At 37.2% G+C, this 23,928-nt stretch overlaps 1 protein-coding gene across 10 annotated transcripts in view; it reads right to left on the reverse strand.

Annotated features, from left to right (window-relative positions):
- Nucleotides 1-335: 335 nt before the first annotated feature.
- Nucleotides 336-23,928, reverse strand: part of LOC306886616 (ribosomal protein S6 kinase 2 alpha-like) — a 60,798-nt gene continuing 37,205 nt past the window's right edge. Inside the window, exons 1-22 of one of the 10 annotated variants that reach the window (XM_079443881.1) lie at nucleotides 22,537-22,682; nucleotides 20,696-20,752; nucleotides 17,505-17,621; nucleotides 15,504-15,585; nucleotides 14,746-14,826; nucleotides 12,083-12,162; nucleotides 11,897-12,003; nucleotides 11,679-11,716; nucleotides 11,447-11,589; nucleotides 11,288-11,358; nucleotides 10,737-10,825; nucleotides 10,482-10,546; nucleotides 10,292-10,394; nucleotides 7,381-7,511; nucleotides 5,104-5,229; nucleotides 4,641-4,730; nucleotides 4,351-4,509; nucleotides 3,313-3,474; nucleotides 3,001-3,077; nucleotides 2,772-2,889; nucleotides 2,545-2,682; nucleotides 336-2,464 (exon numbers count right to left, since the gene is read on the reverse strand). In XM_079443881.1, the coding sequence (XP_079300007.1) occupies nucleotides 2,342-2,464; nucleotides 2,545-2,682; nucleotides 2,772-2,889; nucleotides 3,001-3,077; nucleotides 3,313-3,474; nucleotides 4,351-4,509; nucleotides 4,641-4,730; nucleotides 5,104-5,229; nucleotides 7,381-7,511; nucleotides 10,292-10,394; nucleotides 10,482-10,546; nucleotides 10,737-10,825; nucleotides 11,288-11,358; nucleotides 11,447-11,589; nucleotides 11,679-11,716; nucleotides 11,897-12,003; nucleotides 12,083-12,162; nucleotides 14,746-14,826; nucleotides 15,504-15,585; nucleotides 17,505-17,621; nucleotides 20,696-20,752; nucleotides 22,537-22,617 (2,238 nt within the window). In that variant the 5' untranslated portion in view covers nucleotides 22,618-22,682 and the 3' untranslated portion in view covers nucleotides 336-2,341. Of the gene's footprint in view, nucleotides 2,465-2,544; nucleotides 2,683-2,771; nucleotides 2,890-3,000; nucleotides 3,078-3,312; nucleotides 3,475-4,350; nucleotides 4,510-4,640; nucleotides 4,731-5,103; nucleotides 5,230-7,380; nucleotides 7,512-10,291; nucleotides 10,395-10,481; nucleotides 10,547-10,736; nucleotides 10,826-11,287; nucleotides 11,359-11,446; nucleotides 11,590-11,678; nucleotides 11,717-11,896; nucleotides 12,004-12,082; nucleotides 12,163-14,745; nucleotides 14,827-15,503; nucleotides 15,586-17,504; nucleotides 17,622-19,856; nucleotides 20,204-20,695; nucleotides 20,753-22,536; nucleotides 22,683-23,928 lie in introns of those variants that run through there. The other 9 variants (XM_079443882.1, XM_079443883.1, XM_079443884.1 and 6 more) reach the window with 9 other exon arrangements.

The raw sequence follows: 23,928 nt of genomic DNA on the forward strand, positions 1-23,928 counted from the left end.
GAACGAGAAAATGAAGACAGGATTAAAAACACAGACAGGTGAACAGACAGAGAATACTGTATATACAAGTGCTTTGTCATTCATTCACTATGGATTTAGACTCTCAAATAATCCCACCACATCATGGCCTAAATTCAGATGTACAAAGCTCTCATTTTGTCTGACTTTTAGTATATTAATCCAATGAGCAGATTAAAAATATAATATGCCCCAAGACTGCCAAATACATTGAGGTGGAGACCTCACATGGGCCAACTTACAATTCAGTGACTGAAAAAGAAAAGAAAGATTAAGCAAGAGATACAGGACAAATCATACTTTTTTTCTTTTCTTTTAATAGAAAGGCATCAAGATGAAGGTTCTTTCAGCTCCTTTACTATAAAAGCAAAGGGTGTTAATTTGCACCCTTTTACCACAAACAACCCAGCCCACCCACCCCAACATCAGGTAGGAGAAACAACACATTTACACAGTAATACGACTGAATGCAGTGACTCCCTGCAAATAAAGCTTTTTTTCTTCTTCAAGGAAAGACAAATAAATCACAATTGTTTTTTTTTAAAGATTAGGCAAGAATAACCCTAAATACCACACAAAGAGCAAATAAGGTTTGGGAGAAACAGAATGCACAATTAGAGAGACAGACTAGGCCTATTTTTTTTAACACTTGGACAGTTCCAGATTCTGTTCCAGTTACTGTTTTTAATGTGACTGAAAGATTTAAAGGAATAATGAGTTAATATTCTGTTCATTTCTTTTTCACCCTCATGTCATTCCAAACCTATATCACTTTATATTTATAGCAGAATGGCCATGATATTCTTTTCAGTTGAATGAAAGTGAAGTCCTGGTCCTTAAATATAGCTTGGACAATCCACTTAATATCTTCTTTTGTGGAATATAGAAAGTCATACAATACAGGTTTGGCAAGACATGAGGGTGAGTAAATTATTACAATTTTCATTTTGGAGTGAGTTATTACTAGTAAAACTATTTGTTTTAATAACCAAAACAATCAGAACTATAAGTGCTTTTCTAATTGTTCATGTCGGAGCAACGACATTTCCACCATTCTTGAATTATTAAGAATTATGAAAAAGAGAATGCAAAACAATACTGCAAGCACATCCTAAAACGTTGAAGACGTGTTTGACTGGTAAAGGGTGCAATACTTGATCAAGACAAGGCTTCATGAATTTGCACGGCATCGCCAAGAACAGCCTGAGAACAATACAGTTGATAGTTCCACCACACTAGGCATCTGAATGCGGGGAGAACAAGGAGTAGTGCTGACAGACAAGGTAAAATTATCCACAATCATTAAATCATTTCCTCAGCGGTCATATTTATACACTTTTGTGCTCTATGTGCCTTTATAAAATAACTTCTCTTTAAGCAAAACAACAACAACAAAATCAAAACACAGGAGACAGCAGTCAATATCCAGAAAAAGCACTGGTCTAACAAGAGAAACATTTTTTCCATGCCACAAGCTTCAGATGTCATCTCACATACACACTTTTTTCATTCTTTACTTTAATAAACACAAGAAGACATTTTCTGAACAGTCCTCACCAGTGCTGACAGGTTCACCAAGCAAAAGTGCCGGGTTGGGGAAAACAAGAAAGAAACAAGACAGCATTGTACAAATCCATGCAGAAAGCACTTCCATCTCCACTATGTTTAGGTTGATAGTTGTGTGAACATGCTCACCGGATCATTATGGAAGATATATTTAACCTTTACTCGTCCATGTGGGTGAAATATTATACCGGAACATCTCTGCTTCTCCTAAAGGCCACTTTGAGCTTTTAGGAAGAGACTGACTAAGAGAGATCTACTGGACAATTGGAAAGCTGAACAACTGAAAAGCTTCCAAGAAGAGACAGATCAAACATGAAAACCAGTTGAACAAACTATAGAGGTAAAAAAAAATAAACAAAAAGCAAAACTAACAAAAACTGAGAAATAAAAAAGAAACTCAGCAGTGTTGATATTTAGGTATTACAGTACCAAGACAAATGCATTGGGAATATCATCTATTTTATAACAGTATCCTTTAACCGTTTTTTTAAAATTCTCTCTCTCATACACACACAAACACACACCCCTACTTCTAAGGGAGAACAAAACCCTCACTGGCCACGCCCCTCAAACTTCATCAGCCAATCACCTCCCTTGCCTAGCGTGCTTGACAGCTCCACTGCAGTGCTGATGTCATGGGCAGGTTCAAGAGACCGTCTTTAGTCTGTAGAGCTTCAGTGTGGTTCTTTCATCCATCCATCCTTTCCACAACTGCATTCAGTCTGGAGTACTTCTCCATGTCTCCTTCCCTCGTTCTCTACAGAGATGTGGAAGGAAGCTTTTTCACCCGTCTCTGCGCCAGGAATGAGGATTCAATGGGCTTCAGCTCAGGGGGTGGTTGGGAACTCTTCAGTGCTGAGTATGTGGCGGCCATCGCCCCCTGTGAGGAGAGAGTTGGTGAAGTAATAGACCACCATTTACGGTCTATATAATAAATGTAAGAGCCTCATGATGTGATACCTTGACAAGCTTGGCATCTTGATGTTGTAGCTGGCTATTGGGAAGTTTGTCTCTCTGAATGATCCACGGATGCTTCAGTACCTGCTTGGCTGTGAGTCGCTGGTGAGGATCCACATGGAGCATCTTAGAAACCAGATCCTGTGTGGAAAATCACGTGTGAGAGAAAATAAAAATCCTGTCGGAGCAGTTTTAATGGCTGTGTGGATGGGGGTGGGGTCATGGCCTACTTTGGCAGCATCAGACACCGCGTCCCAGTTGCCTCCTGTCAGAGTAAAGCGTCCACTCCCTATCCGACTCAGAATCTCTTCTGGAGTGTCTTCTGGTCCGTTGGCAAATGGTGTAAAACTGTGACAATTAAAAACCAAAGGAAAAATTAGTTTGGATGTGTTTTCAAATTTTATGTATGGAGTGTGTGATATTTATTAATAATGGGAATGACTTTGTGTGCGTTCATACCCAGCAAGCATAGTGTATAGTAATACTCCAAGACTCCAAATGTCACAGCCCTCGTCATAGCCCTGTCTTTTCAGTACCTGCAACACAAAATGATTTTCAGCACAGTTAATGAGAATAATACTCAAAACTGTACTATACAGACATCACACTTAAGCCAGAAAGTTTAAAGCCACATAGTACAAACTGTCCTTTGCTACACTCCACACAAAGTCCCAGAAAATGTGTTTTTCACTATCAATGTAGTTCAAAACATTGGGCATTTAATATGTTTATTGTTCTACACAGAATTCCTCAGTCTGAAAAAACACTCACCTCGGGTGCTACAAAGTTGGCAGTATAGCAGGGCGTCATGAGGAGGCCATTGTCTGCCCGGAGCTGCTTGGCAAAACCGAAATCACAGATGCGCAGAGATTCTGGATTTCCAGACTCATCAACATACAGAATATTACTTGGTTTCAGGTCCCTGTGCACAACCTTGTAGAAAACGCACACACACACACACACACACACACACACACACGCACGCACACAAACACACAAGGGATTTTAAAATCATTTAAATTTTAAATGTTCCTGCATAATTCAGAGACAGCTACAAGTCTAGAAAGAAACAGACATTATATAAAGTTTCATGTTGAGTTTTAAAATTGCCCCCATAATAGGCAGTTGTAACATCTCAAATAAGATGATACCTTAAGTAATAATATTGTTTTAATATTATTAATAGTTTATATGGCACAAATTCTTTTAGCAACATGTTTAAATCAAAGGTCTATAATTCTATTAAATATTGTGATAAAATAAACGTAGTGTTACAATTGCCCTCAATCCGTCTTTACTATTATACTGGGGTAAGATTTAAATGAAGAGTGGTTTAATATAATTGATTTGAGTCCATTTTTTCCATTCTTCAAGTGTTACAATTGCCTCTAATCCCAGTTTACCATTATGTCAGGGTAAGATTTCAAGGAAGAGTGGTTTAATGGAATTGAGCCCATTTTTTCATTTTTAAAGCTCTGCTATAATATGTGGTATAAAAGGCTACAGGATATTATTAGGCCTCAGAAGCATATCTAATGTGGTTCTTCTGGGAAAGTTTTATGTTGACATCTATTTAATCAGTAATCACAATAACTGTTGAAAACAGAGGAGAGGGAACAGAGAGGAGTAGAACAGAAGAGGGCCAAGGGAAGAGCCCTGGGGAACACCCTTAGAGAGGAGGGGGAAAGAAAGGCTCTGTCACAAGCTGTGAATCATAATAACATATTTTGTTTATTTATAAACATATTTGTAACAGGTTTTTATGTACAAGACAAATGTAATTCTGTTTGTCGATGCATGTTTTCTCACCCCTTGACAGTGCAAGTATTCCACAGTCTTTGTGATAGTGTGCAGCACAGCACTAGCCTCTCTTTCTGAGAAAAACTTCTGCTTGAGGATTCTGTCCAGCAGTTCACCTCCTCGCATCAGCTCAGTGACCAGGTACACCTGCTTCCCATTATCATACACCTGCACCAAAATTATTTTTAATTAAATATGGAGTATTTAGTTCCCTGTATTGTGTGCATATATTAAATGTCAATAATGCAAATGATTTCTGCTGATCAGTTAATTGTGAAATGGTATGCTGATGTACTTACATCTTTTAGAGTGATGATGTTGGGGTGCTGGCCGTATCTCAGCAGGATCTCAATCTCTTCTGAAGGGTCAGTGCTTGTTTTATCAATTACCTATCCGAATTATACAATAAATCACGTACAGTATTAGTTACTTGAAGACCACATGTATCTAAAATTATTTTAGTGAACATAGCCTTTTTGTTGATGGTGTTCAGTTAAAAGGGCATTCAACAGCAAATATATATTTAAATAAAAAAAAGAAATATAGCTTTATACTGTCTGAAACACAAATTTTAGGATTCTTAACTAGAGATAGCCTATTTTCTAAAAAAAACCCCCAAAGGAACCAAATTGACTGTAAAATGCAGTTTTCAAAAACAGAGTCACAGATGCTTAGGTAACCTAACCAATAATGCTGATGCCAAAGAAAGAAAAGAAAACGTCAGAACAAAATTTAGAGAGGTTAACGGTGTGAGGCTCTAACCTTCACTGCATACTCGGTGTTGGTTGCTTTGTGTATGCATCGTTTGCAGACAGAGAAAGAGCCCATGCCGATGTCCTCCTTCAGTATGTAACCGTCACTGAACAAGATGTTCTTACCGTGAAGCTGCTGCTTGGAGACAGATACACAAGAGAGAGAGTATTAGAACGGCCACACACACACACACAGGCACCAATAGTAAAATCTAATAATTATAATGAACACTGTACACACTGATTACATTCTTTTAAACAAGGCACAAACACTACATACTATTATTACAGTTTGAACTCAACACAGCAAGTGCTGGATAGCACAGAATGATGATATCAATAATACTGAGTAAAGCAATTTACATTGTGCAGAACTAAATTTTCACTAATAGCATCCTTCATTAACATTTAACCACTGTATCATCATCTCCATTAAAGTGCATTACACTCACTCTTACATAAATCGAAGTGAAAAGATAGAAATACTGCTATCTAGTGGTCAGCCATTTCAAGCTCACTTAAATCATAAATCGCAGGATGACTCAAGTATGTTCAGGGTTCAAAACAAGTTATAGTCTAACCTCAAGCAATTTAATGGTTTCATAAGTGAACACCCCTTAAACAGTTGTTGCAGGTGTTAAGGTCAGATATCCTTATTACTTTCATCATTGCATAAAAATTATATAATTTATCAACTTTAAACAGCCATGACAAGAAAAACTGGACACTGTAACTAGGCACAAAAAAAACTAATTATGTTCTGTGCTCATTAACGGTATTCCCCTGGTTAACTTAAGTTTAACCTGAGCCTCGTAATACTGTTGTACACAGTCATAAAAGCTGACAAGGAATGTCACATTAGCTAAATACAGTTATTTTCAGATGTACAGTGGGGAATTTTTTTTTGATCCCTTACTGATTTTGAACGTTTGCCCACTGACAAAGAAATTATTTTAATGGTATGTTTATTTGAATAGTGAGAGACAGAATAACAACAAAAAAAATCCTGTATAATAGACACCTGTCCACAGAAGCAATCAATCAATCAGATTCCAAACTCTCCACCATGGCAAAGACCAAAGAGTTGATTGTAGACTTACACAAGGCTGGAATGGGCTACAAGACCATCGCCAAGCAGCCACCAAGCTTTTTAATAATGCTTGGTGAGAAGGTGACAACAGTTGGTGCGATTATTCGTAAATGGAAGAAAGACTAAATAATTGTCAATCCCCCTCTGTCTGGGGCTCCATGCAAGATCTCATCTCGTGGAGTTTCAATGATCATGAGAACGGTGAGGAATCAGCCCAGAACTACATGGGAGGATCTTGTCGATGATCTCAAGGCAGCTGGGACCATAGTCACCAAGAAAACACACTACGCCATGAAGGACTGAAATCCTGCAGTGCCTGCAAGGTCCCCCTGCTCAAGAAAGCACATGTACAGGCCCATCTGAAGTTTGCCGATGATTCAGAGGACAACTTGGTGAAAGTGTTGTGGTCCAAAATGAGACCAAAATCGAGCTCTTTGGCATCAACTCAACTCGCTGTGTTTGGAGGAGGATGAATGCTGCCTATGACCCCAAGAACACCATCCCCACTGTCAAAAATGGAGGTGGAAACATTATGCTTTGGGGGTGTTTTTCTGCTAAGGGGACAAGACAACTGCACCGCATCAAAGGGACGATGGACGGGGCCATGTACCATCAGGGCCAGGGCATTGAAGCCAGCTAGGGCATTGAAAATGGGTCGTGGATGGGTATTCCAGCATGACAATGACCCAAAACACAAGACCAAGGCAACAAAGGAGTGGCTCAAGAATAAGAGTGGCCTAGTCAGTCTCCAGACCTTAATCCCATAGAAAATCTGTGGAGGGATCTGAAGGTTCGAGTTGCCAAACGTCAGCCTTGAAACCTTAATGACTTGGAGAGGATCTGCAAAGAGGAGTAGGACAAAACCCCTCCTGAGATGTTTGCAAACCTGGTGGCCAACTACAAGAAACGTCTGACCTCTGTGATTGCCAACAAGGGTTTTGACACCAAGTACTAAATTATGTTTTGCGAAGGAGTCAAATACTTATTTCCCTCATTAAAATGCAAATCAATTTATAACTTTTATGAAATGCGTTTTTTTTATTTTTTGTTGTTGTTGTAGTTGTTATTCTGTCTCTCACTGTTAAAATATACCTACCATTAAAATAATTTCTTTGTCAGTGGGCAAATGTACAAAATCAGCATGGGATCAAATAATTTTTTTTCCCACTGTATTTTGACATATAATAGATCATTAACCTGTACCACAGGGTGTGGAGGGGGCTGAGAGGGCTCTTCTTTGCCCTCCGCCTCTAGCATTGCTGTGGCAACAAAGCTGAAGCCCCGGAAGAGTTGATGAGCCCCTGCGCTGGGGGGAACGCCTGGGGAATCTGAGAAAGGCCAAGAAGCAGAGCAACCATGAAGCACACACTCATATCCCACATTATCCATGCTAATGACATTTGAAAAAAACTACCAAAGCTCCAAATTTACTGTAGTGAGCTCAGCTTGAAGATCAAGATGAAACTACAGCCATCTGTTGTATGGCTACCCTATTCATGAAGAGACCTCAGAAACTCTGAATGAGAGAGTTCACCTAAAAAATTTATATTGTATATATTGTCATTCAGTTCTTTATTTTTTATTTTTTTGTGACATAGAAGGAGATGCTGAGCAGAATTTTCTCGTTGCTCTTTTCCATGAAATAAAATTGAATGGAGACCAGTGTTGGGGTTAACGCATTACAAGTAACGCAAGTTACATAATCAGATTACTTTTTTCAAGTAACTAGTAAAGTAACGCATTACTTTTGAATTTAGAAGGAAATATCTGAGGTACTTTTTCAAATAATTAACGCTAGTTACTTTGTTTCCCATGCATTTACTGACAGCTCTCCTTTCCTCATGTTGAGAGAAATTGTGAGTAATTGCAGAGGTGTTGTGTGCGCTGAGTGAACATGTTACTACAGTAACATGTTCACTCAGCGCACACAACACCTCTGCAATTACTCACAATTTCTCTCAAGTTCTAGACTAAATATGAACATTATTTACTCATCTCACTGCACAAAAACAGATTCAGTATTCCTCAAAATGAATAAAACAGTCAAATGCAAACTCAGAATATTATACAAACCGGCAATAAATAAATGTTAAATAAGACAAATATCATTTATGTATTTAATCCCATTTTATTAACCAATGTCTTTGCTACTGACCTTCGATGATCCAATTCAACCATACTAAGCAAATATGACACATTTGTGTTTCATTTTTGTTATTGCTGAATAGTGTTGAACATTCTTCTCCTGCGTTATATTCTTCATGTGATTTGTTTGAGCTGCGACCTCTACTCTACAGACATGAATTTACATTTCCTTCAGACTGAGGCGTATTCATTTCACTTTTGTTGTGAAAAGGGCTTTTACATTTGTAAAAGAGGACCTTTTTTATATTAAAAACAAACAAGCAAGCCCTTTCCAGATTTAAAGGGGTCCTATTATGCTCTTTTACAAAGTCTTGATTTTGTTTTGGGGTGTACTAGAACATGCTCTCATGCTTGGTGGTTCGAAAATCGCATTATTTTCGACATAATTTACATTATAACAACACCTTTCTCCCCAGCCTGACACAAATGACTCGATTTGTTCCGGGTTTGATGAAGGCCCGCCTTCCAAAAAACGAAATGTGTTGTGATTGGTTAGCTGTCCCAGCGCGTTGTGATTGGTGAACAGCTTAGACGGCGTTTCAGTATTGTCCCGCCCCTTGCCACAGCAGCAAGTTAGTCAATATTGCCATATCAATTCAGACCTCGAGAATATTGAACAAGAGGATCTTGCAGAACCTTTGCATGCACGGATATTGCAAGACATATTAAAGTGGTAACGTTATTGTTGATTTTTTTTTTTTTTTTGCTTAAAAATAACTGCATTTACTATGTACAGATAAGTGCAATGGTAATATGTATTATGTTAAATTGTTCTTTAATTCTAACATTATAACATGAATTGCAGTGAAACTGTTACACAATTGAATTTATTTATACTATAGTCCCACAGACATACACTATTTGTGGCAGCATATATAGGCTATATATATATATATATATATATATATATATATATATATATATATATATATATATATATATATATATATATATATATATATATATATATATATGCAAATTAATTATCTGCCAGCAGGAGGCGCTGTTGAAGCGGTAGAGAGCGAGGTTTCCCCGGTAATGCTGTACACAAAACAGAGCTCCACTCACAAACGCTGCTTTATCAGACATTACATGCAAGATGAAATTAAAATGACATCCAAAATTTTCTGAAAACAGTCGGTTTCCATCTGAAATACAGTGATATAAAAAACCCGCACCGGGTTTTGATTTTGAAACATGCAGTGCTCAACCAAGCGTTCTCCCCACCAGCCAACCATTAGAATTTCTGAGCCGTTTGTTGTAGTTCTTGAAAAGGGATTTTTTAAAAACAAAATATCTCCCTTTGGAGTGGACTTTGTAGATCTTTTTATGCCCAAAAATACACACTACACACAGACTAAAATTCAAAAAGTGAAAAGGCATAATAGGACCCCTTTAAAAAAAGTAACTCAAAAGTAACGTAACATTACTTTCCATAAAAAGTAACAAAGTAACATAATTAGTTAATTTTTTTAAGGGAATAATGCATTATTGTAATGCATTACTTTTAAAAGTAACTTTCCCCAACACTGATGGAGACCATCATTAGATGTAACAAATCTTGCAAGACTTGAATAATTTAAATTTGGTCTGCCCCTCAATCAGAGGTATCCTACAGTTTCAGAAGACTTGACATATAGCGTCTGGTGCTGTAATTATATATTTTTTTATCCTTTTTGGAGTTTGACAACCTCTGGTCTCCATCCACATTTATTATATGTATAAGAGCAACTTTCTGATAACATTCTGCTAAACAACTCTTTTTGTTTTTAACAGAACAAAGGCAATCGTTTAGGTTTCAAACAATGTGAGGGTGGGGAAATGACAGAATTTTCATTTTTACATGAGTCTCTTTAAATTCTCCAGTAGTTTGTTTTGAATGTCAACAACTCTTGCCATGATCAAAAAAAAAAAAAATCAAATTGAGTACAAGAACTAATGAGACTAGTCACAGATCCCTCACCTTTAGGGGTACGAGAAGTGAACTCTGAGTCAAAGTAAAAGGTGTCATCAGGTCTGGCCACAGCTGGCTTGAATGGAGGTTTTATTTCTCGTCTAAAGAGTTTCTGAAAATAAATATAAAATATGTTTTTTCGCACTGAAGCCTTTAATAGAAATATTCCAACAGATCTGAAGGAATCTGAAGAACTTACATTCCAATCAATCGTCATGAAGAATGCATAGCGTTTGATTTCCTCAGCTCCATCTGGTCCAGATCCTGGTAACAGTTAGCGTATGAATAAAACACTTCATTTGAAAATACAGCACATTAAATTAATTCTCCTGTTAACTACTAATATAATTTTAATATAATAAAATTGACTTCACTGGAAAAGGAAGCTTATTGCATGATTACATTTTAAAATACTAAAATTGTACATAAAACAATCTGATTATGCATTTATTACCCAGTCTGTTAGTAGGGTTCCTCTTGAACAGAGCTCTCAGTAAGCTTTGAGCTTCAGTGCTCAGGAACTGAGGCATCCCTAACCTCGCTCTGAAGAGCAAACCAAACAATAATCATGACTCAAAAACTGATCAATGTTCACAACATATATGCTACTGTACAAAAGTTTCGGTAAGATTTTTAAAAATGTTTTTGAAGAGAAATTCCAATAGAACAGTATTCATTCGAAACTGAATTATCATAACATTATAAATGACTTACTGTCATTTTAGATCAATTTAATGTCTCCTGTCTGAATAAAAGTATTAATTTAGTGTAGGCAAAGGCAATATTAATACATAATAGAGATCAATTGTTGTTTTTCTTCCAACAGCTTGCTAGTAACAAATTAGGCAAACCAATGAAATGGAAAATTATGCACTGAAGACTCATAAAAAAAAATTAGCCTAATCATAACATAAAACACTTTTATCCTAAATGCTTCATTTAAAAACAATTTTGAGAATATTATTTAAAGACTCTATAAAAAGAACAAAATAAATGGATCCTCACTTCAGAATGAGATTCATTGTTTCTTTTCTGTCTTTTCCCTGAAATGGCAGTGAACCTGTAAGCATCTCAAACTGTAAACAGAAACAGAAAACAATCATTAAAGCAAATAATATTAGACAAAATATAATTGACAGCAAAGCAGGTTTTCTCCGTTCATACCATCAGTACCCCAAATGACCACCAGTCAGCACTGTGCGTGTGTCCCTGCCGGTTAACCACCTCTGGAGCCATGTACTCCACTGTCCCACAGAAGGAGTAAGCCTTCTTCTCATGGTCGATAGCCTCCTTACACAGTCCAAAATCTGAGAGAAAAAACAAAAACAAATACAAAAATTAACATTATGACTAAAGTATGTCTAAATTCTTTGGTAAACCAGTGTTTTTATTGTACCTGTGAGTTTGATATGCCCCTCTTCGTCCAGGAGGATACTAGAAAATAGAACACAGAAAATGTATTTGTTAAGCGAGTCACATTAAAATACAAATCTATAGAATATCACACTCGCACTTGACAGTAGGTAGCTGAATTCATAGTGTGTACATGTGTTTACAATGTCAAGCATCTCCTCAGTGAGTTTATGTTGTGTGTGTGTGTGTGTATATAAGTACTTCTCAGGTTTGAGATCTCTGTAGATGATGCCGAGACCGTGCAGGTGATCTAGACCCAGTGCCAATTCAGCCAGATAAAACTTCACATCTTCTTCTGTGAACATCACCTGAACACCAAAGAGATGGAGTGAATACAATGTAGACAAAGAATAGAATATTGCGCTCATTGATATGAGTGTTATATACCTCTTTTGACAGCCTGGTGAATAGATCCCCTCCTCTGAGGAAGTCCAGAATCAGATAGAGTTTACCCTCAGTCTGAAAAGCTGAACACACACACCCACAAAAAAGTGCGCTTGAAGTTAATCTGATCTGTTAGTCATTAATGATAAGCTCCTACAGCTACCTCTATAATTTAAGGCCTCCGTCAAGCAGGTAAAATGCAAGATTACGATGTTCAATTACTCAAATGAACGTAATGACCCTGCAAACATGGACTCTGAACTCTGAACAAATCTTTTTACTCTTCACATTAATTTAAGGACCAGAATCATTCAGGAACACTGAATTGACATAATTTAATAATTCCTACTAAATAAAATCACCTACAGCATAGCAATTCAATAATAGTGCCTTTTGTGACATTAAAAGGAATAGTTAATTAAAAAATGAAAATCGTCATAATTTATTCACCATCATGTCATTGAAGCATCAAAAAGCAAGCAAATGCCAAAAGACCAAACTACTGTAAGTTGTTATTCATTTTATTATCTTCCTATCCAAGAGCTGTTAACTATTGGAACCAAATTGAGTCAGTGAGCTGAATCTGAGAATCAGATTTGTGACTGAATCATTGAATCAACTTAAAAATAATAATATTGAAAATAATACATACATACAAAATATAAATAAATATAATTAATAAAAATGAAAAAAAAATTAGGGTCCTAGAATTGCAGTCCTGAAACTGCAGCCTCCGGTATTGCAGGAATACCCTACTCACAACAACAGCCTTATTAAAAATGCACATTCATTCTCTGCCAGCAGGAGGCACTTTCGAACTTCAGACCTATAGCCGTTTCCCCGGTAACGGCAGAACACAAAGCAGAAATGTGCAGTGATCATGTTGCACGGGCCTCAAGTTTAGGCCCTAGCCCAACCCTGGCCCGAGACGCTCAGGCCCGGCCCGTGTCCGACAGCTTATCAGAATTACCAGCTCGAGCCAGTCTTTTTTTACCCTTCTCCCAAAGCGGCTTATAGCCTACTACTGTTTCAGCTATTAAAATAGTTCTGTTTTGTATGTAATGGCAACGTGATTATATTTTGTTTCATTTTTTTATTAAGTTAATTTAGAAAAACGTTTGGAGCTTTTTTTTGTTTGTTAATTATAAGTTTTTGTTTTTTAAAGTAACGATCAAGCGGCCAGCAGCAGACAGTGAGCCTATGTTTGACCAATTTAGCCTTCTCAAATCATGACTTGCCAAAAATAAAATCTATAGATATAAAACAGTTCAAACATATAACAATGTTTAAATGTTAAACCTATATAAATCTCCAATAGTTTGTGCGAAGAGTGGAAGCTAAAGCACGCTTTTCAGGACATCGGAGGCGTCAGCGTGATCACTTGCATTTTTTTTCAGTGGATACGCCATCATTTTTGCTCATAAAGGTAAGAGTAATACATCATTCGTAACTGTAAAGGGTCTAATTTTATTTGTGTGCACTCACAATAATCAATAAATTGATCCTTGAAAAAATAAAAGAAAACAAACATGCGCTTTCTGCCGTCTCGTCTTGAACAGGAGCGCTTCACAAAAAAGAACTGAAACTCAGCGAATACATGCCTCACAGACATGATATCATGTCTGTGAGGCATGTATTCGCTGAGTTTCAGTTCTTTTTTGTGAAGCGCTCCTGTTCAAGACGAGACGGCAGAAAGCGCATGTTTGTTTTCTTTTATTTTTTTTTTATATTTATTTATATTTATATATATATATAGAAAGCTTTAAATTACTACTTAACGAAATAAAATAAATCAAAAACAAAAACTCTTTCATTATAATCATAATCCGTAAAGATGCATTTCTCTCTAAAGGCGCATCTAATGAGGAGATGGCAAGTCAGGATCAGCAACTTCATCCCTGCGACACAGACTCAGAAAACACTAGTTTATTAGTAAATAATTCAAATATCTCCTTACTATTTCCTCCTGACACATTCATGGTAATTACGTTTGCCGGTGCTTTGCGGCAAGCTTTAGCCTATTGCATGCATTTGAACGCAGAACACTTTAGCTGCGCTGATGGCGCATATGCTGCTGCTGGACACTAAACACTGTCGAGCCGCTCTTGACAGTCGCGTAGCATGGTCTCGTGTCGTTTCCACCAGAACAGCAACTTTTTTTTTATCGCTAATTGAAGGATGTCTAAAATATAAAAATTAGGAGACGCCTAAAACAGGCCCGAGGCTTGGCCCGCGTCTGACGTGAAAATTGTCCTGAAGCCCGGCCCTAGGGGCGTAAAAAAGTCGGGGCCCATTGGGCCCGGGCTGAAACGCAGGGCTCTACATCATGTTTATTTAATAAAATCATAGCCTTTTGAAGTTTAATTGTCACATTAAGCTGCCTCGCAATTCTGGTCTGTACCCAAATTTAAGACCTTGAAATCATAATTTTGACTTTCTTGTACAATTTAAGACTTTTTATGACCTTAAATTTGATACAATTAAATTTAAAACTTTAAGGACCCGCGGGAACCCTGCTTTTGTATACCATGGAGTTTTATGGATTTGGAATCTCATGACAATGAAAAAATTATGTAATTTTCATTTTTGAGTAAACTATGAAAGGAAGGGGAAATGGCATGAGCACAAATTATTGGTAATGTATCATAGACATCACACTAACTCACCATAATGGAGTTTAACCACAAACGGATGGTTGACGTCTGCCAGGATGTCTCTCTCCATTTTAGTTCTCACACGATCCCTCACTGTGATGAGGACAATTTCACACATGTTTTGAGGAAATATCTGGCCACAGCTAACAAAGTTAACTTGAGCATGAAAACATTTTTTGCTGCAAGCGAATGAGGCACCAGCAGATTCAACTTAGCAGAAGTCTGAAGCAGAAGTTCATCAGATAGCATATGTTTGTAGGAAGTGTTGTTATCAGCTCTCATTAGATATGTGAAGGCTCTCTTTTTAGGAACGGAGAGAAAGAAGGAGGAGAGAAGAAGAGATAGCTACTGAGATTTTAGTGAATTGTCACCTGAACCTAAACCTCAGGTTTGTAAGCATAGTGGGAGTAAGTGTGTACCTGCAAAGGAGTAACCGTTAATCTGTGACCTCGCTGACACAAATTCAGATTCAGAGTTGAAGGAATATGCTAAAAAATGCCAAAATGTTGTGTATTGTGACGCTACAAGGTCTGACAATAGTATATGAAAATATGGTAAATTCAAATGGTAAATTCATGATTGGTGTAATCCTCAGGTTGGTATCTCTGGTTACACAAAGACTGGGAGTGACAAGAGTAATGAAAGAAAAACAGGCCAGGAGAACAATGCGAAATGAAAGCAGATGTTGTTGCAGCGCTGTTTATGTTAGTAAAGGAAGCTTGTGTGGTTTGTGGTGTGTGTGTTTGTGAGTGTTTACACTGATGCTGTACCTTTGAGTGTGGCCTTTCTCAGGACCTTCATGGCATAGAGCTCATTACTGTCAGGAGGGGTTACCTTTCGTACCAAAAACACCTGTGCGCGCACACACACACACAAGACATGCTTTCACTCTACAGTGTTATTAAACTGTAGTGCTGAATGTTCACTGAAAGTAATTCAGGTTAGGTCAGTTTTTAAAGTGATAATTCATCCAAAAATGAAAATTCTGTAATTAATTACCCACTCTCATGTCATTCCAATCCTGTAAGACCTTCATTCATCTTCAGAACACAAATTAGGATATTTTTGATGCAATCTCAGAGCTTTCTGACCCTGCACAGACAGCAACACAACTGACAAGTTCAAGGCCCAGAAAGGTAGTAAGGAGTCGGACATTGTTAAAATAGCGCATGTGACATCAGTGGTTCAACCATAATTTTATGAAGCTACAACAATACTTTATGCACAAATAAAACAAAAGTAACAACTTAATTTCTTCTCTTCCGTGTCAGTCTCCACTGCGCGTTCATGAGAGTACCACGACTATATGCATGTGGTGCTGCTGATGCAGGAGCCGGCGTTCTGAATTTCTTGCCGTACTTATTTGAACCAGAATATACAGAAAATGAACTAAGAGAGATGGATGTCAAGGAGTGGATCGCAGATCTACAATGGCCTTCATAATAATATAATTATAATATTTCTTGAAAAATTATTAATCAAAGTTACATTTATGCATGTTAGAGAATAAGTTGATTATGGCTTTAGTCTGCCTTTTTTACTCTCTAAGAAGCTGCTCTTGTTGTGTAACCATGCCCGATAAGGTTTAGGGCTGAGGCAAACGTGAAGTAAGATAAGTGTTTCTCTGCGTATGTGTGTTAGTATCTGTCTGTACAAGGAGAAGCTCAGACAGTCCCAGGACAAACGTTCTGCTGCCGATGTCAGCGTATCAGATATACGTCTTTGGAGAGAGGTATTGCGTCGGACCTCACTTGTCACTAAAATAGTCGTCAGAAGATATGCTTCAAGCTTGTATCTATATGTGGAAATTGTCCAAGTCCAATCAGAATTTTGATGACTTATGCATTGACGCAATTAGCAACCTCTGTTAGGGTATAACATATTGTAAAGCAGGTCGGCCTATGAACTCCATCGCGAGTGTTAAAGCTGGCTTCTGCGGATGAAACTGCAAACTATTTCTTCAGTAAATTTCTTTAATTAATCGCAATCTGACTCCTGGTCTTTGTTCATCATACCTGGTCCATGGGTTTTAACTGTTATTCCCCAACAGATGTTCTCTGTCAGAACACTGGTTTCTGCGTCAGCAGCACCACACGTATAAAGTCGTGGTACTCTCATAAATGCACATTGAAGACTGGCACGTAAGAGAAGAAATTGTTGTATGAAAATGTTATTTTTGTTTTATTTGTGCATAAAAATTATTCTCGTAGCTTCATAACATTACGGTTGAACCACTGACGTCACATGAACTATTTTAAAAATGTCCTTACTACCTTGAATGTTATAGTTGTGTTGCTGTCTATGTAGGGTCAAGAAAGCTCTTGGATTTCATCTAAAATAATTATCTTAATTTGTGTTCCGAAGATGAACGATGGTCTTAGGGGTTTGGACAACATGAGGGTGAGTAATTAATGACAGAATTTTCATTTTTGAGTAACCTATCCATTTAAAGGCACTGGGAGATTTACTGCTATTAAAAGAATGTAAAAACCCATAAATATTTTCTTTTATTCACAATAAAGGAACTGGTTCATATTTATTTTATGAAATAATTAAATTCCTACAGGAAGTTGTATTGAATTGAATGACAGGAAGAGAACTTGACTGAACTGTAATTCAAAGACATTCAATGCCAGTAAGTGTAAATATTCACAATGAACAAGTCTTATACAATATTAAAAAAAAATCAAAAATCTGCTGAAGCTGGTTGCCGTAAAATTTTAAGTTGGCTCAACTTTTCTTTCTTTTTCAGTGTATGAGAGTCTCTTTACCTTTCCAAAGGAGCCCTGCCCCAGCACTTTGAGCAGCTCGAACTGTGAGGGGTCTGCCTTCTCCGCCCCCTCCTTAACAACATGTGTGATGTTGATCTCCTTGATGTCACCATCTTCCTACATCAAAAGAGACAGAGATGGATATCAACCACAGCTTCTGTCAGGAAAGTTGTCATAAAACGTATATAGAGTACACAACCGACTGTTCAGGAAGACGAGCTTGATTATTAAAGCTCAAAGCTATCTTAAGTGGACATAATCTCCAATGCTGGAGGTCAATAAACGATAAGCCATTTTCTTTAATTATTTCACAGTAACTGCTTATCATGTATATGTCACTGACTGGTGTTCGCTATTTCAAGATTGAATCAATACCACTGACAAATATCTCCTGTGACCTAAACAACATTATAAGATCTGAATTAGGCTCAGAGGGGGATTTGGTTTTCAAAGCGCCACCTGTAGGAGATGAAGCTTATAAAAAATGCATATATAGCTATATAGTAATTATATCAGGGATTTTGTCAGGGTCCAGTTGCATGTGTGTACATTGAACTGAACCTGCAACTGCTGCGTTATCATCCATGCCAATGCGATACCACCACCACTAGTTATTCAACAGTTATTTTGCAAGTTTCAGCAGCAAGTATCCAGTTGAGATGAGTGAGAAGTTCATGCGATTTAAAGCTACATAGAAGAACACTTTAAACAGATCAAATTAGAGAGTGTGATGACTAGCAGTTTATCCATCATTAAAGCTGATAGAAAGCATGTATACTGAAAGTGCTATGTGTCACATTTCCCCTGTGACTCAAGAGAAAGACAGAAGGGGTAAACATGTTTAGGAGGAAATGGTTAATGGTAGAATCAAAATTAAACTCTGAATTCTGAGAACACGGTACAATAAAAGCACAAAAAACCCTTCTCACTAACATATCGAACCCAGTTAGACTAATATCAGATCTGCTTAGGCACAACCTACAATTCTGACTAACTGACCAACAAAATCATCACTGGAATGGAAACATTTCCAATACGTCAATAAATAAATAATTTAAAGGGATAGTTCAACCTAAAATTACAATTCTGTCATCATTTATATCCTGAAGTTGATCCAAACTTTTATGGCTTTATTCTGTGGAACACAAAGTCAATGGTCACCAAAACTTAGTTCCCAACATATTTCAAAACAAATTATGCTCTACAGAAGAAGTAATAAAGGTTTGAATGACATGTGGGTGAGGAAATAATGACAGAACTTTCATTTTTGGCTGATCTGTCACCTTGTGGCAGATGCTACAGTTATTGTGTCCAGTTTTTTAGTTTATGTACACAGCATCTCATTAAACCTTCAGGGAAATTAATATATGCGTGTGTACTGTGTATAAATAAATATATATATATATATATATATATATATATATATATATATATATATATATATATATATATATATATATATATATATATATATATATATATATATATATATATATATGCATGTATGTATGTATTTATGTATATGTATATATATCTGATCTGAAGATAATCAAGATAATCAAATAATCAAAAACAATTAAGCCTACCGCACATGCTAGTCTAGGTGGATGTTAGGAATTCAGTTTATGCTCACCAATTTTTTTGCAGATGAATCAATTAGGCCCTGAGCTCAGATTAATTAATTTCTTTGTGGTTAAACATGTTTACGAATTATGATTATGACACATTATTAATCTCATTACTTTGTAATATTATTATTCACTTCATCTCATTACTTTGTAATATTATTATTCACTTCATCTCATTACTTTGTAATATTACAATATTTACTATTATCAAAGTCTGAAATGCATTAATGTTTAGGTGGCAATTTGTTGCCGTTTTAATGCCAAACACAAGTCAGCTGAAGTTCAAAAAGGATTTCAGCATATGACAGGTTTTAGGGTGTTTCTAACACTTGTATCATAAAAAAGAGAAACAAACAGTGTCACAGAGCTCTGAAGCACATATCATAGCTGTTCTCCCACAAATGTACCACATGAAAACACATCTGATGCCTTGTTTTAAGGACGACAAAATTCAAGCAGCAAATATCTGACAAATCAAACTAAATCTGAGTGTTTGACTTGTAAAATGGCATTCTAAGCAATTCATTAAAGAAAAGTTTGTTAACATATACATACAACCAGTGTGGCCCTATTCAACTAAATAAACATAACAGTCTCAAAATACAACCATCCTAGCAACAAACAACAACTCCTCTACAAAACAATGCCGCTATACTGTGTGTGTGTGTGTGTGTGTGTGTGTGTGTGTGTGTGTGTGTGTGTGTGTGTGTTTGTGTGCACTGACCGTCCACGTCGTATGTTCATCGGTTAAAGCTGCACTAGACTGAGCCGAGTTTGTGGTGCTGTTAGTCTCCTCTCTGGACTGAGTGGCATTCGCTAAAGCCTTACTGTGCTGCCTCTTGAACAGGTAGAGACTCAATAACTGACTGACTTTAAACTTCCTCTTCTCTTTCTCCATCTCTTCATCCCTCCTCTAGCCAGGGCATTCCACTGTTACCCCCATCTGCCTGCTGTCGGGGCAGCCATGGACAACAAAACTCATCCCAGAGAAGGAGTGAGCAGAGTCTGGCAGTGTGTGTGGAGTCAGAGTGTGTGCTCTGCCCTACTTGACAACTACAGTGAGGCACACAGGAAGAGGAAGGAAGAGACCAAGACCTGAAAACAGAACTGGTGAGAGAGAAAAAAAAAACACAGCGAGAGAGAGAGAGAAAGGAAGGGAGGATGTGACATAGTAATGTGTGACAGATGGGCTAATAAAGATAGATAGAAGAAAGAAAAATAGTTTATATATAATTAAATTTTAATATATTAATATATAATTTTTTATATATATTAAGAGTATTTTTTAAAAGAAAGAAAGAAAGAAAGAAAGAAAGAAAGAAAGAAAGAAATACACAGATCCAGAAAAAGACAAAGAAAAAAAATTGCTGCCTAAGTAGCTCAATGTCTGTTTCCCTCGGGTGGACACTTAAATGCTGTCCCATAATGCCTTGCTGATTTCCCCTCTCATGTCCCAGTGCTCCTCTTCCTCTACTGTAAATCCTGTTGGAACCCAAGCTGACAGACAGTGTGACAGAGCTCAAAGGCGAAAGCAGGTGGGAGCAGAAAGCTCAGAAATCTTACCTTCACATTGATATCAGCAAACTCTTTCTCTACCCAGGTGATCTGTGACTTGTACTGCTAATGTGGGGTTGGGGAGGAAAAAGCGAACAAAGAGAGAATCAAACTAAGAACAAAATGAATGTTTTCTTTACACTATTACTCCTGTGCACTGATGAAGCACCTAAGAATTCAAGAAGTTTAAAGTCAATTCTAAAGTCAATAAAAGCTTTGTGTGAGAAACACAAGACTGAAATTTACAATGCTCTTCAATGGTAATCTTCCTCTTCAGTTCATTTTGGTCTGAACAAAGATTTAAAATGTTTTAATTCAACTGGACTAAGTCCACTTTGTTCAGACAATCTCAGACCGATTGTTTTAGTGCAGATTTTAGCATGAGTACTGAGCTCATATATTCCTAAACAAAAGGGAAAGGGAGGGAAGGGGTGTGTGGCCAAGTATGGTGACCCATACTCGTAATTTGTTCTCTGCATTTAACCCATCCAAGTGTACACACAGTAGTGAACATACACCCGGAGCAGTTATTCACTCCCCCACCTACAATCCATGCCGGACCCAAGACTCAAACCCACAACAATCGGGTTACAAGTCCAACTCTCTATCCACTAGGCCACGACTGGATAAGGGAGAAAAAACATGCCTCTGATTCTGAAATAATAGGCCTAAATGCTCCAAATGCGCAAGGTGTGAAAGCACCTTAAGCCAGTGAGTGGAACTTGAGAACCAGATCAGTCAGATTCGCAAACTAGATTGTGAAATTGGTTTATTTAAAAGATTCCAATACATTTACATTTAGTCATTTAGCAGACGCTTTTATCCAAAGCGACTTACAAATGAGGACAATAAAGAGAAAGATTAATTTACAATTAAACTTACATTCAAGATTAAATTTCAGACCATTGCTTCAGAAGACTTTTAATATAGTGAGTCGTATGGACCTTGTTTCACTATAAAACAGTGACCGGCACAACCTTGATGGTAAATAAATGATAGCATTTTCATTTTTCATGTGAACTATCCCTTTAATTGCTGTAGTAACAAACTTAATTTAGTTGTTCAGTGTTGAAACAAAAACACTGTATCAGTTGAAACTTCCTGTTACAGCTGAGGTTGAGAGAAAGAGAGAGAAACTTCTCTAATATTCCTTCTGCAGTCACTCTTGCATTCACAGATGACCTTTAACACAACACTATGTAATAGAACTGTGTAGCTCTATATGAACTACTTATTTTTAGTCACTTTACTTTCATTCTGCTTCAAAATGACCTATACCACTACACAAACGCCAAAAAGGAAAACAACTGCATAAATAGCACTTCCGCTGTCATTATTTTGTAATGAGCACATCTATCTCTGTAAGCTCTCCATTACGTACAGTTGAACTAAAAAACTCATGTTTGTGAAAGAAATTTGAATTGGACAATTAATAATTGATATAAAAACTGAAAGAGAAAACAAAGGATTTAACACCAAATAGATTTTTCGCAATGCTGAACAAGCCACAAAGCTACAGCCTGCAGCTTTCTGCATCATAAACCAGACGTTTCCTGTTTCAGAAATGTTCAAACCAGTTTGGCCACACAGAAAAGTCAAAGTGAAACAGCTTACAAATGAGGGACATACCCACAAAAAACTTGTTGTAAAAACCTCTAGTAGAATTTTAAACAAGAAAAACAAGAGAGAATAAACACAAGTCACAACATAGAGGATAACGCCCCATCTGGACCTCTCGTTCCTAACCACATCAGAATGAAGCGTGTTTCCTGTAGCTTTCATCTCATCCTAAACAAACCCCTCTACCCCTCTTCTCTTGATTCTCTCGAATAAAGGACAAGTACACTTACCTGTTGCAAGCGTGGCTTGATGTGGAAGATATGCCTCCACATCTCCACCCTGACCCATGTCACTAAGGACAGAGGCTTCATCAAGGGCTGTCCGTCACAGGTCTCTCTGTCTCTCTCTCTCTCTCTCTCTCACACACACAGACCTCTTGAGTCATTAGAAATGGGGAAATGTCGAAAAATGCAATGGACAAATGGGTGATGTGTATTTATATGAGGGACCTGGGCAGGAAATGGCGAAATTTTTGATAAAAACCACACGTCAACCTGAGTCACTCAGTTCCTTTCTTGGTATTGACACAAATGTGTTTTCACACTTTGATGGCTTTAGCTACAGAAGAACGAGCTCAAGCATATAGGTGTCATTTACAGTATGGATATGCGCCCACCGATTTTTTCTCACCACTTGCGTAATCTACTAGCATCTGCAATTGTTGAGATGCAATTGTAGTTTCATTTAGCGTTAAATGTTTATGTTTTTGAATTCTGTCTCTTATGCTCATCAAGGCTGCATTTATTTGTTCGCAATACAGTACAAACCGTAATATTGTGAAATACTATTAAACTGTAAAAAATATATTTATATAAGTGTATATATATATATATTAATACACTTTAAAATGGAATTTAGTCCTGTGACAGCAAAGCAAAATTTTCAGCCGCCTTCAGTATCATATAGTCCTTTAAAAATCATTCTAATATGCTGATTTGGTGCTCAAGAAACATACCCTGTATCACAGTTGAAAACAGCTGCTTAATATTTTTGCAGAAACTGATGCTTTTTCAGGATTCTTTGATGAAAATTCAAAAGAACAGTATTTAATAGAAATATTTTGTAGCATTAGAAACACATTTACCATTGAACATTTTAATGTGTCTTTGCTAAATAAAATAATTAATTTCCCAAGCTTTTGAATGACGTGTAGATTATGTAAAAAATGTTCAATGTTAGTTTGATACATAATGCAGTAATTCCTTACAATGATTTGAAACTTAAGTAAAAATTTTAATAAAAAGAAGAACTTTTTTAAAATATGTGCTCAATCTAATTAATATTTATGACCCTTTACCAGCACACTGAACGCTTGGTGACTTCCCAAGGACGTCTACACCTTCTCCGCTCACCCGCCAGATAAAAAACAAAATGATGCCCGTGGTCAAGCTGTCCCTACAGCATCAGCCCAACAACACACCCTGACACCTTCACTACTCAGCCTGCGTGTGTTGCTAAGTAGCGAGAGCTGCAGAGTCTCGTCGCGTCTCTTTGTGTGGCCACCTGTTGCACTGTATTTACAGAACTGCTCCTTCCGAACAAAGACGCGCGTGCAGCTGCTGTGTGAGCATCAGTCACGCCAATGTGCATCAGTCACGCCGATCAGCTGGCAATGGGCTCGA

The sequence above is a fragment of the Barbus barbus genome (assembly GCF_936440315.1).
Source record: "Barbus barbus genome assembly, chromosome: 20".
NCBI classification, from domain to species: domain Eukaryota; kingdom Metazoa; phylum Chordata; class Actinopteri; order Cypriniformes; family Cyprinidae; genus Barbus; species Barbus barbus.